Here is a 12,699-nt window from a genome sequence, read left to right on the forward strand (position 1 = left end):
CCAAAGCTTCGCAATTTTTCGTTACGCCATTCCGGTCGCATTGATCTGCTACAATTTTGGTGAAAAGCGGCCGTAGAGCGCTTTTCGACCATCGCCTAAGCGCGAGCGCACCCGGCGGAGGCCGTGCTAGCTGCGTCATGCACGATTGCCCGTTCCATAGGGATGCATACGCACTCACAGAGATCCGTCCGAGGACCCCCGTTTTCACAAACATTTGTAGTTCCGAGGACCCTCCTTTTTACAATAAGCCCGCTCCAAGGCCCCCGTTTTTTGCCTTGCCCGCGGCACACCCCTTCCACTTTTTTGGTCGAGTGCCCCCCCCCCCCCCCCCCCGGGCCTTTACTATTAGGCCTTACTACTACTAGTTATGTAGATATTTATATAATAAAAAATGAAATGAAATGATTGCTCGTTCACCTTCTATCCATGGTTTGACTAAGGCAAAGGGCGAAAAATCAAATTATTTTGCAGTGTGCCACTTGCCGCATCCCGTCTCCAGCTCCAACAGGCGCTAAGCCTGGCTTAGTTTACTGTTTTAGGCAGCCGGCCTGGCCTGGCGTATGCGCTTCGCCTCGATCGAGTCAGTCAGTCAGTGCAGTGCCAGTGCCAGTGCCAGTGGACTGTGGCAATGTGATGTTGTTTCCTGTTTCACTGGTCGAGACTCAGGATAGCTATAGTTGATTCTCTCTTAAATTAAGAGAAGTGGTCCTGAAATACCAACACACAAGTAAAAAGTACTCGTAATGTATATTTTTCCACCACTTGTCTAACATGAAGAGCCAACTACCCCGCCAACTACACTAAATCATAAATGAGAAATCACAGATCCGATCCGGATATATTTATCAGGTGACATGTCACGTGACGAAATGAATTTCATTTTCATATCCACATCCACGACCACAACATCATTCATAACATGGCAAAAGAGGTGGAAAATTTCAATGGTTGTTATTGCCTAGTGAGCACCAATCCATTCTATAAGGGAAGAACATATATTGGTTACACAGTGGACCCAAAAAGGAGAGTTGGGCAACACAACAAAGGTTCAAAATTTGGAGGAGCGTACAGGACGAGTGGAAAGGGTCCGTGGTGAGTACGGCATGACGGGGCTGCGCTGGCCCGGCCCCGGCGGCAGCTTGGCTACTAGTATGATGGGGTGTCCAAACTTCGCGCACTTTTCAAAAATATTCATCAGGCATAATTTTGTTCACAAAATAATTCATAATTTATACAAAACCAATTCAAGAAATAGTTACCACATTGACGGCAAGATCGTAAACTATAAAATCATGGACGAAAATGTAAAGTAGGTCAAGGGGTTTCGCCGGTATCGCGATCTCAAAATTCTATTCCGATCGGCGAATGCGGGCTGTGCTGGAAAACCGTTCAGAAAAGTGTGACCTAACTTCGCGCACCAAAGCTTTTGTGGAGATTTAAACAAAAACTCAAGTTCAAAAAGTGAAAAATTAAATCAGATTGATGGCAAAATGCTATGGAATCGGTTAGTACCACATTTAACTCACATTTTTGATGATTTCTGCTTGCAAAATGGTGATATCGTGATGCTTGTGATTTCTTCAAAACGGGCGCTAGTGGTGACAAATTTGCCGATCTTTTGCCAATATTTTCATGAATACTGAACTCATCCTAAAGAAATTTTCATTATACGGTAATTTTTAGGTCGCTTTTCACGTTGATGATGTCAGATTTTAAGGATATTGGCTAGTTTTTGAGATAAGGACCGTCCGCGAAGTATGGACACGCGCGAAGTTTGGACACACTGCCATACTACTAGTAGTTGTGGCAATGCCGGCGCGGCGCTGTGTGATGGGGCCGCACGTCTCCCTCAGAATCTGGGGTGGTATTCTGAAAACGTTCTTATCTTATGCCGACTTATCTACGTCACGTTCTCCAATTGGTAATCTGAAAACGTTCTTATCTTTTGTTATTTTTTTTCTTATTTTGCTTTCCATCCTATGCTGAGTTGAGCGCGTAAATTTATAACTTGCGCATAAAATATAAAGCGTGCTAAAAAAGTAAAAAGATAAGAATAAAATAAAGATAAGTGGTATTCTGAAAACGTTCTTTTATCTTTCTTATCTCCTTACGATATTTATGATAATATTTAAGATAGCTAGACTAGAGGGTTATCACTTCTCATGATGTCCGCGTTCATTCATGCTCAAAATCGATGGCCACTGGTACGGTAGTGTAACAGGTATTTCTCCCACCCTTTCTTTCATTCACCCTTTATTTTGCCCGTCTCTTTTTCTATCCCTTTTTCTTTATTTATGTTCTCTTTTTCTTTCTTTCTATCTGTCTGTCTTTCTTCCTTCCTTTTATTCTCTATCTATATCTTTTGTTTTATTCTTTTGAATCTTTTAATTTCTTCTTTATTTTTCTTTTCCTTTGTTTCATTTATTCTTCATCTTTCTTCCTTTTTTATTTTCCCTTTTCCCTTTTTTTCCTTTCTTTTTTTTCTTTACTAAGTCTTTATTTCTGCTTCCCCCCCCTTTTTCTCTCTTTCTTTACTTTTCTTCCTTTTTCTTTCTACCTTTTTCTTTCTACCTTCACTTAATTTTGTGTAATCTTTTTATTTCTTCCTTATTCTTTTTTTTTTTCATTCATTCTTTCGTCTTTATATTTGTTTTTTCCTTTTTTCTTTATTTCATCCTTCCCTTAATTTTCAAATTCCCCCCTTATTTTTCTTTGTTTTCTTTGTTTTTATTTATTTTTTGGGGTTCTTTTTTTTATATTTTCATTCGTTAGTTCCCTCTCATTTTTTTAATTTCTGCTTTCTGACACTTTTGTGTCTTATTTACTTTCTTTATTTCTTCTTTTTCTTTCTTTTGCTCATTCTTTTTTTCATTCATTCTTTATTTACTCTCTTTCTTTACTTTCTTTTTTCTCTCTGTCTTTCTTATATTGATTTATAAAGATCTTTTTCTTTATTCTTTCTATTAATGTTTTTTGTTTCATTCATTCTTCATTTTTCCTGCCTTATTTTCCCTTTTCGTTCTTTTTCTTTCTTTCTTTGAATTTACTTTTTCTTTCCTTTTATCTTTATTATTTATTTTTGCTTTAATTTTCCTTTATCTTTTCTCTCTTATCTCTTTTTTCCTTCTTTCTTTCTTTCTTTCTTTCTTTCTTTCTTTCTTTCTTTCTTTCTTTCTTTCTTTCTTTCTTTCTTTCTTTCTTTCTTTCTTTCTTTCTTTCTTTCTTTCTTTCTTTCTTTCTTTCTTTCTTTTCTTTCTTTCTTTCTCTCTCTTTCTTTATTTCTTTGTTTAATTTTCCTTTGTTCTCTCTCCCTTCACTTTGAATTTTTTTATTCCTTACTTTTCTCTTTCTATCTTTCTTTCTTACCTTCTTTCATTCGTTTTTTTTCTAACTGTTTTCTTTTTTTGGTTCTTTATTCCTTCATTTTATCCTTTTTAATCTTTTTATTTTGTCCTTTTTCTTTTTTTTCTGTTTTCCTTTAAGTTTCTTTCTTTATATTTACTTCATTTTTATTCTTCCTCACTTTATCATTGATAATCGTTCTATTTCTTTCTCCTTTTTGTTTCTTTTAATAATTTTTGTTTCTTTCTTTCTTTAATTTTTTAATATTTTCTTTTAAGTTCTTTTTTGTTCTGCTTGCTTTCTTTCGTTTGCTCTTTCTTTCATTATTTTCTGCTCTGTTCCTTTCATTATTTTTATTTCTGCTTCATTCCTACCCTTTTTTGTCTTATTACTTAGATCTTTCTTCCTGTAATTATTTATTTGTTCCCTGCTTTATTTCCTTTTTTCTTTACTTTCTTTCTTTATTTTGTGCATGTGTCTGGAAATAATAATCAGCCATTGCGTATAAAATGCCTATTTCCCGCAATGCGCTAGAAAAAGTGTACGCGCAGCGCCCATGATATTCTCTTGACATAAGGAATGCTTCTATTGGTTAAACTGCCAATATAAAGGGCATTTTGATTGGGTAATATCTTAAAAATGGGCATGTTGAAGATAAGAAGGGGGCAGTCCGTACAGAGATAAGAACGCGTTAAGAAGATTTTCAGAATACCGATTTGCAATGATTTTAGCGTCTTCTTATCTCAATGAGATAAGATAAAAGATAAGAATAAAGATAAGAACGTTTTCAGAATACCACCCCTGGTCCCGATATAGCCTAGAGGATTCTGTGATGATATTTTTTTATGATTTTGATATTGTCATTTTATCACGGAGCCTAGACAAGCATATGGGACTGTGCCTGGAGAAGATAATACACAAGAAGGGAATTCCCTTCATATTTAACATTAGAAATAGCGACCCTATTTTTAGACTAAAATTTTATTAAATTGCATACCTTAATATACCTAATGCGTATAAAGGTATGACAGTCCCCCCCCCCCCTCAAAAAAAAAAAAGAGACACCTGTTTCTTACCAGACTACTATACTACTACTGCTGCTGCTGCTGCTACTACTACTACTACTACTACTACTACTACTACTACTACTACTACTACTACTACTACTACTACTACTACTACTACTACTACTACTACTTTTACTACTACTACTACTACTTCTACTGCTATTGGTTCTGCTGCTACATCACTACTTCTATAAAGTGATGAATGAAATTAATACTATTCCAACTTGATGTACTTTCTTTTTTGTTTGTTTAGGGATATGGTACTGATCATATTTGGCTTTCCAAATGAAATAACAGCACTAAGAGTAAGTTAATATGGCTCTTATATGTTATATGCAAATGAGAGAGTTGATGATGTCACTCACTCAATATTTCTTTTGTAGTATATTGTATGAAATTAATATTCAATTATACATTTTTTCACAATTGTTTTTTTAGATTAGACATTAATGTCTCTAGGGAGAGTCTTTAATTCACAGTAGAATATATCAACAGCAATTCCAGTGTTCAGGGAGGATATAAAGAGAGAAAAAAAAATCAATATTCCATATTGTGGGGTTGAAAATAATACAGTTTATGGGAAATAAATGCTCAACTGAAGATGAGAATAACACAAGCTATGATAAGATACAAAAGAAATAGTGAATGGGTGACATCATCAGTTCCTCTATTTGCGTACTTACCAGGATTTTTGGTGAAATTGTTAGAATATGTAATGACACAACTTTCTTTAATAATTTACATAGGCCTACTTTTCAAATTAAAATTTCAGAGTTAAGCTTGTTAATTTTGTCTACACTAGGGAAAATGAGGACAGTTTTGCCCCTGAAATGCTCGAAAAAGCCCTGGAAAACCCCATTCACTGCAATGATGAACCTCATCTAATGTTCCAGATATATGCAGTAGGTTTTATACAGTAGCCCTCAAAAACAAAATTGAATACTTATTTACCTGTATTCAATGTTTCGTTGGTTAAACTTTTCCATAAAACAATATTCTCTAATATATATATCATCTAACAATATACCTGTACTGACCGCACGGAAACGTTGTTAGTAATGTGCTAATAGAGGCCCTGTTACAACCGGTAATGTGGCAGCCATGTCTAATGTTACAACAATGCATTACGTACACATTGAAATAAATGTTTTGACTTCACAATCCGAAAGATGTGAAAGGGCTTACTGTTAGCGGATTAGCACTCTGTTAGGCTAACAACGTTTCTGTGTGGTTGGCACTGGATGTAAAGGAGTTAACAAATAAACATGAACATTCTGGACTCTTATAAAATGTATCTGTGTATCCATAGTTGATCTTACCAATTAGGGGACTAACTTGCAATCCTGAAATATAATGACCTTCAAATTTAAGGTTGATAGATTTTTATTATTTGCAGCAAATATACATTGAATATGGTCATTAGTTAGTGAAGGATGAAACATGTAATTACCCCCTTTACAGATTCGGTACCCTACAAACTAATCTGTGTCGATCCACAATTGCAACTGGGATATCTAAAATGTCACAAGCTGGGTACCAATTTTTGTAAATCACCAAATTATTTTGTCTTTTGAACAAGAATATACCATATCCTCTTTAAAAACCTTTAGTTTGAATGGGCATGGCAGCATCCAACAAAGTCAAGACGACTGCGGCACATCTCTCGTAAGACCCATAAAGAGACAGCATTTCAGTACCGCTTCCGAGTTGTCTCCAACATGCTTCGTGTTGGACCCTGGTGTCGTCTTCCTCTCACAATTCAGTGGCTCATGCAAGAATACAAGCAAGACTTTGATGTCAGGCTGCAACCCCCAAGTCACATGCCCATATCGTATGGTCAGGTGACCAGTACAAAGGTAAAAACATTGAAAATTTATATGTATTACACCTAAATCTATTCCCCACTGCTATCTTTTTAGGTCTTATTCATTTATTTTTTTGAAATTGATATTTTCCTTCTCTTGTGTTTCCTTTTTTCTGCAATATTTAAATAGTAGTATAATCTTGTCGCGTAACTTTGTGTGCTTTCTGTTATCTTTTTGAGGCTCCCATGCATTCTGAGATTTTTAAGGTTGAGATGATAGTCTCCCACATTCCTGTAATGTTCATCTATAGTTATTCTCATTATGGGTAAAAATGAGCAACAGCTGATCAAATAATTGGTTGACCTTTTATAGGTCAATAATTCTTTTGAAGAAGAGTGTCTATGGGATGCCAGAGGGTCACTCACAGATGAATGTGGCAAACAATGTTTTAATAAAAACCTCAAATCTTACTGTAAATAGGCCAAGTGATCCCTCTCCACCCCTTTCTGTACCTTGTTATCTATTCACTCCCTATCTGTGTTTTTTTTTTTTACTTGTCTAGATTTTTTATTTTATTTTATTTTGTGGATTAGTAACTTCTATCAATCATGTTATTTATTCCAGGCCCCTGCTCACAATCCTATCTTTTAAAAGGATCCTAGAACCAATTTTTCCATTACCTATAATCTAATTGATATGTGTTTATGTACTCAATATACATTTATGTATTGTTTGAATATGTTTATATGACTACCATTCAAACTTGATCCCGAACCCAATATATACATTTATACAACCCTCCATCTCTTTCTCTCTCTCTTTCCTTTTCTCTCACTTCTGTCTCATAATTTGCTTCTATTATTTAGGTCAGTGGCTATGGGAACCCAAGGCGGATGAAGAAAAGAAAAGGAAAGAAGGAAAAGAGCTCAGATTCTCAGGAGGTTCCGGATGAAGACGATGATGTAGTAGCAATGCCTTCAAGTCAGACTGCTGGCAAACGATGCATTATTTGTGGAAAAAGATTTATGGTGAATATCTATGTTTGCCTGAGAATAAAAGATGATAGATTGAGTAAATACTAGTCTTGAGGACCCGCCATTTGCTCTTTTGATTGCCAATAAAACAAAAATTGGTAACTCCATGTATCACATTACAAATTTAACAAAGAATGTGTGCACATGACTTGAGCTTGCTTGACCCTCTGACCCCTACAATTTCTTTGACTCCAGTAATCTACACTTATGTAATCACACAAGGTTCTTCCATAGAAAGTTTTAAAAAAAAGATGAAATATTAGAAAACATGAATGTGTAGAGGGAATAATTTTACTTCTCAGATTTGATAAGCATTTCTGGTAGTAAGAGAAAGCTTTCAGCTATGTTCTGTATGGTCCTATGTAAAAAAGTGCTTAACAAAAGACATTTTGTGTCGTCATAAAAAAGTGTGGAGCAAATTGCAATGCATAAAGCAGGAAAGTTATTCCCTGAGTGTTATTTAAAAAAAATGTTAGGTTTATATTGTGAATGGGCAGATAGTCGAGCGGAAAAGTTTCTCGAAAAATAGTTGCATGTTCGGGCCAGGACATAACAATATAGATATTTTGTAAATGTCTTTGAGCCAGCTTTGAATGTAATTGGGCTTAAAACATTTATTGGGATTGAAATACACCTGGTTCGGGTGGGATCTAGATTAATGCAAGAGTGAAGTTAAGGGTTATATGTCAGAGAAAAATTGCGATAAAGCTTCAAAGATTGTTAGAAGCATGGATTATGGTCCAGATAAGAACAAGTTGATATGATTAGATACATTGATCATGATGAGTTGTAGGGCTGCATGGTATATTTGGGTACTTGATTATAACAAGCTGTAGTCTCTTAATAAGACTACATGTTGCAATATAGACTATTACTGATATCTTGTTTTTATTGCCTATTGTGACTGGTTGATTTGAATTGAAGTAAGTTTTGAAGTCTCAAACAAATTCATCCATATTGTGCTGCAATCATCTCAAAGGAGTTTTATTCCTTGAAATGTAGAGCTGCTATGCTATTCCATGGTAACTACTAATGATGCTGCATTTACTGTAGAGTTCTTAGGGATTTCTGATAAAGTAAGTATAAAGCACTTTGCATAAGCAAGTACAATTATAATTATGCAAGCCACTAATTTCCTTATATTCTAAGAAGGGATAATTGCCCCATACAATTTGTTCTTAAAGTTGTCAAAGTTATGAGAGTTCAGTCCTGATATTTTTATACAGGATCTTGTGGATACAAGGATGTTGTGCAGCCCTTGTGACAAATTTCCTTGTTAATAATCAAAGGTGTCTTTCTTTGTCACACAGGATGATGACACCATGCTGACTTGTCTTTACCCATCATGCAAAGCAGAGTATCACATGACCTGCCTTTCAAAGTGCTTCCTGAAACATGAGCCTGACCAACTCTTGCCTGTAGAGGGCTCCTGTCCATCCTGCAAGGAGACTGTCTTGTGGGGTGACCTGATTAGGAAGAAACAAGGCTGCTATGCAAACTTGGCAGAGGTGAGAGATAAAGTCGGGGGAGGGGGCACTGCCATTTAAGATGGACACCACACTCATTTACAAAAGCACATAATAAAAAAAAAAATTTGGGACTTGGTGATGATACATGTGTGTACAGGAAAAAGGGAATAAAAATTGCCAAAATCAGGAAAAATAGGGTATTCTTTTCAACCTGGATACATGAAAAGGGTATACGGTACATTTTCATTGAGGCATTGTACTCTAGGTTGGGGAGAATATGACAAATACTCTTCTGATATTGCAGGATTTTTACTTGTTTAGAGGCCAATTTAAATGTCCATGTACAAGTATGGTGTCCACCCCTCCAATGACAGTTTGTTTTTATCATCAAAGTATGGTGTTCAATACTAGTAGTTTTTTATCGAAACAAATATTTACCATGTTTAACATACTCCCAAGGCACGTTAAGTTTTATCTCAAAATGATTGGATATTTCCTTCTTAAAACAAAAATGTAGATTTTAAAATAACAAATATTATAATGGATGGCTAAGAATGGGATACCAGTAATATTTTATGAGTTAAATAGGATCTTTGAGCCAATGTGGTGGTGCAATATTGGCCTGAACGAGTGCAAGATATATCTGGTATCCCATGATATGAAGAAAACCATCTGACATGATTATTATTATTTTTTGTGATTATTATTCGTGAGACCATGCAATATGCATAGTTTACTGTAAGTCTTTGTGGAATTTGTCAGATTTTATTGCATCACTTGGTCTAATGATAAGATGAACTGTTTATGAACCAAATATTCATTTGACACAGTGAAAAATAATAAGTAGACTACACAGAAAGTAGACCATTCAATGAGATTAAATGAGTATTAGACTCATTTGGTATTAGACCAAGTATAAGGTAGACCAAACGGGTTTAGTCCATGTAGCCATAGAGGCCGCTCTCATTACGCTTCCTAAAACTAGTTTACTGGAAACCGGTTCAGGAAACCAGTTTGGAAGATCGCCTTGCTAGCGTTCCCACTTGATCACACGAATGTGGTTTTTAAAATCACTTCACGTAAACCGATCTTGTTGCTATGGAAACGCTCTCAGTGGGGTGACATGTTCCGCGCGAAGAACGGTTGTGTCCTCACTTGCGCTAAAACTAGTTTACCGAGGCGAAGCGATCTTGAAAACTACATCGCGAGGTGGTTTTCTGAACTGGTTTGGAAGATCGCTACCAAGACCGCTTCGACCGTTCTCACTACTTGTTAAACTAGTTTCCACTAAACTAGTTTCCAGTAAACTAGTTTTAGGAATGTAGTGAGAACGGTGTCATAGAGACGTAGACCAACTGCTTTTATACCAAGTTAATATTAACCTATTTGTTATCCATTCATGACAGATATCAGAAGATGGTGAATCCGACCACTGGGCTGAAGAGCTTAGATCAACAGATACAGCATGAAAATGAAGAAAAAATACACACGTGTCATGGTCTATGGGGACATGAGGCTATTTTGCCCATTTACCTGCACTGCAGAGCCTTCAGTCATGCGTGGAGATGACGCCAGTGATGTATGGGGCCATTCAGTGATGGAAGAGTGATGTAGAACTGCATTTGTCATTCTCTAACAATGTTCATTTATTTCTGAACGGTTTTGTTGATTTCATGAACATGGCGGTACATCACATATCCTGTTTTAATAGGCCTTGTGTGGACTTTGTCGCCATCATGACATTGCTGTGGCAAAAAAAAGGCAGGGTAATATTCCTAACTGAGGTGTTATTGGATAGGAGCCCCATGAACTATTAGGCCTTACAGGGGAAGTTCACCCTGAAGGAAAATTTGTTGTAAAAATAGCATGAAAAATAATGAAAAAATATTGGTGAAGGTTAGAGAAAAATCCATTAAATTTAAGGAAGTTATAAGAATTTAAAGTTTTGGATATGTGACGTCATAAACAAGCAGCTGCCCCATATGTTATGTAATGTAAAATACATAAATTTCAATTTTTTAAGGTTCAGGATGACTTAGTTTTGTTTTCTTTTAATGGGTGTGAAATTATTTGTCGATTGATATGCTAAAGGTACAGCAAAAACCTTTTTTAAATTTTCTGAGAAAATGACATTTCATTAATTTTTTTCACCATACAATATTTAGGAAAGCTGCTAACATATGACATCACAAATCAAATAATTAAAGTTCTATTATCTTTTTATTCTTAGATGGATTTTTCTCAAACCTTCAGCAGTATTTTTTTTCCTGCTATTTTTACATCAAACCTTTTGTCAAGGTGAATTTCCCCTTTAAATGATAACCAGATCAGACATCAGATTTAGGAATATTTTGTTGGTGTGCCTATGCGTAACTGATGCAATATGACAGTATTTGACAGTAGCCCAAACAATAGTCAATGTGCCAGAAGCGGACAATACCACTGCCAATTTCTAAACTTGATCACCGACGTACTATTCTTTCGTTGAATATGAACACCACATAATGCTAAGTTTGGAAAGTTTATGCAACATCTTCATTTAAAAGTATTAGTGCCTGTTGTAATGAAAAATGGGAGAGGTTATTTAGGAAAAGTTTATCATGAGCTATGAACTGGCTTATTCTCGCACTCTTATTTACCATTATTTTGAAGAAATTTATGGCAGAAGGGAAATTGATTTGATTTGTATACAAGTGATGAGTGTCTGGAAGGGAAGAAATAGAAATCATGCATCTTCTAACAAGTGCAGATATGCAAAGATGATGGAATGAAAGCCATCAACATCACAAATTCATTAACACTATTGCAACATTTTTTAAAAAGTGGTCTGAAGTGCTGATGATAAACATCGAAGGATGACTAAGTTTTATATCTATTTGCTTTAGTATGAAAGCTGGATAAACAGTGCTTTGATGTCCATTCAAAATTTACTGTGCATTATGTGATTGACTACTAGTATTCTTTCTAAAAAAGGCAACATAAGTTGTAAAAAAACTCGGTCTAACTGCAAAAGGTAATCTCTATTCGTCTCTTGTCAAACTATCAGATGAATCATCTTACCATCTCAAGAGTCTTAAAATGAGGGTTGTCTGGACATTGTTGTGATGTTATTGCTGTGATTTCTGGGAGTTAAGTTAGTTGGACTAGAGTCTGGGGCCTGTTTCACGAAGGTGGCAACTACCATGGCTCAACAGCCAATCACAATCAAGGTATCCATAGGAGTTGACAATGATATCATAGCCACCAAATTTGTTGCTTTTCTGAAAAAGCCTCTGGATAATGAGAGGGTATACAAAAGTTTTCTAGGTAATTGATTTAGAAGTACATAATGTTAATGATTGGAGTGTAATAACATCAATGTTCACTGTGCTTGGTGCTTTTCATAGTCTCCCTGCAACAAACAAACTGGACATAGTTTTATTCTAGGTTTCAATATAAGAGTGCACTATATTCAATAAATTCAGTGAAGTTTCTGAATGAACAGTCACAGATTCATATGAAAGTGTGGTTCAAGAAAACATTTTATTTTGAATGTTTATATTTTCACTTGGAAAGATGAGAAATACTAAATTCATTGGCTAATTATTTCCTTGCTTTCACTGGCCTTTAAAAAATGATTGTAGCATTTATATTGTGACATCATAGCATTCTAATTACAACAAAGACAGAGTGGCTGTTTGACATGCTAAACCATTTGTTTTATTGGTAAGAAAGTGTATTTGAACAAATATTTCAAGTAATGTACTGATACATGATAGTTTGTTTTGGTTTTGTCAGTGAAACACTGACCTTTTTGTCAATATTTATTTAGTTTTCTCTTATTTTGTGCAGCTGATGATACATTTTTAGTAATACTTATCCTTTGACTTAATTGTATATATTTTTGTCACATGAAGGAAGAGGCAAAGAGAGATAGAAAAAAAGAGGAAATGAGAATAGAGAGAGGGAGACGGAGAAGGCAAGAGAGAGATTGAGAGAAAGA

At 35.4% G+C, this 12,699-nt stretch overlaps 2 protein-coding genes across 3 annotated transcripts in view; one reads left to right on the plus strand and one right to left on the minus strand.

The window, feature by feature from the left end:
* LOC129254703 (uncharacterized) overlaps positions 1-859 on the minus strand; it is a 22,906-nt gene extending 22,047 nt beyond the window's left edge. The window contains exon 1 of the mRNA XM_054893210.2: positions 418-859. Within this exon, the coding sequence (XP_054749185.2) occupies positions 418-428 (11 nt within the window). The 5' untranslated portion in view covers positions 429-859. The remainder of the gene's footprint in view (positions 1-417) is intronic.
* LOC129274802 (structure-specific endonuclease subunit slx1-like) lies at positions 843-11,985 on the plus strand. 2 transcript variants are annotated; one of them, XR_010296033.1, is made up of 7 exons: positions 843-1,092; positions 4,663-4,714; positions 6,020-6,265; positions 7,081-7,242; positions 8,559-8,756; positions 10,124-10,534; positions 11,016-11,985. XR_010296033.1 is itself a non-coding variant. In XM_064111136.1 (6 exons), exons 1-6 carry the CDS (start codon positions 920-922, stop codon positions 10,184-10,186), a joined length of 894 nt encoding a protein of 297 aa, XP_063967206.1. In that variant the 5' UTR covers positions 843-919; the 3' UTR covers positions 10,187-11,985. The 2 variants fall into 2 exon arrangements, 1 of the variants encoding a protein (XP_063967206.1); XM_064111136.1 differs by having other exon boundaries at positions 10,124-11,985.
* Positions 11,986-12,699: the final 714 nt, after the last annotated feature.

This window comes from Lytechinus pictus, chromosome 2 (assembly GCF_037042905.1).
Source record: "Lytechinus pictus isolate F3 Inbred chromosome 2, Lp3.0, whole genome shotgun sequence".
NCBI classification, from domain to species: domain Eukaryota; kingdom Metazoa; phylum Echinodermata; class Echinoidea; order Temnopleuroida; family Toxopneustidae; genus Lytechinus; species Lytechinus pictus.

Excerpts from the sequence above, each read along its gene's own strand:
- LOC129274802 (XM_064111136.1), top strand. The coding sequence starts at position 920 with ATGGCAAAAGAGGTGGAAAATTTCAATGGTTGTTATTGCCTAGTGAGC. Across the intron at positions 1,093-4,662 it reads ACGAGTGGAAAGGGTCCGTG|GGATATGGTACTGATCATAT; the intron begins GTGAGTACGGCA and ends TTGTTTGTTTAG. Across the intron at positions 4,715-6,019 it reads ATGAAATAACAGCACTAAGA|TTTGAATGGGCATGGCAGCA; the intron begins GTAAGTTAATAT and ends AAAAACCTTTAG.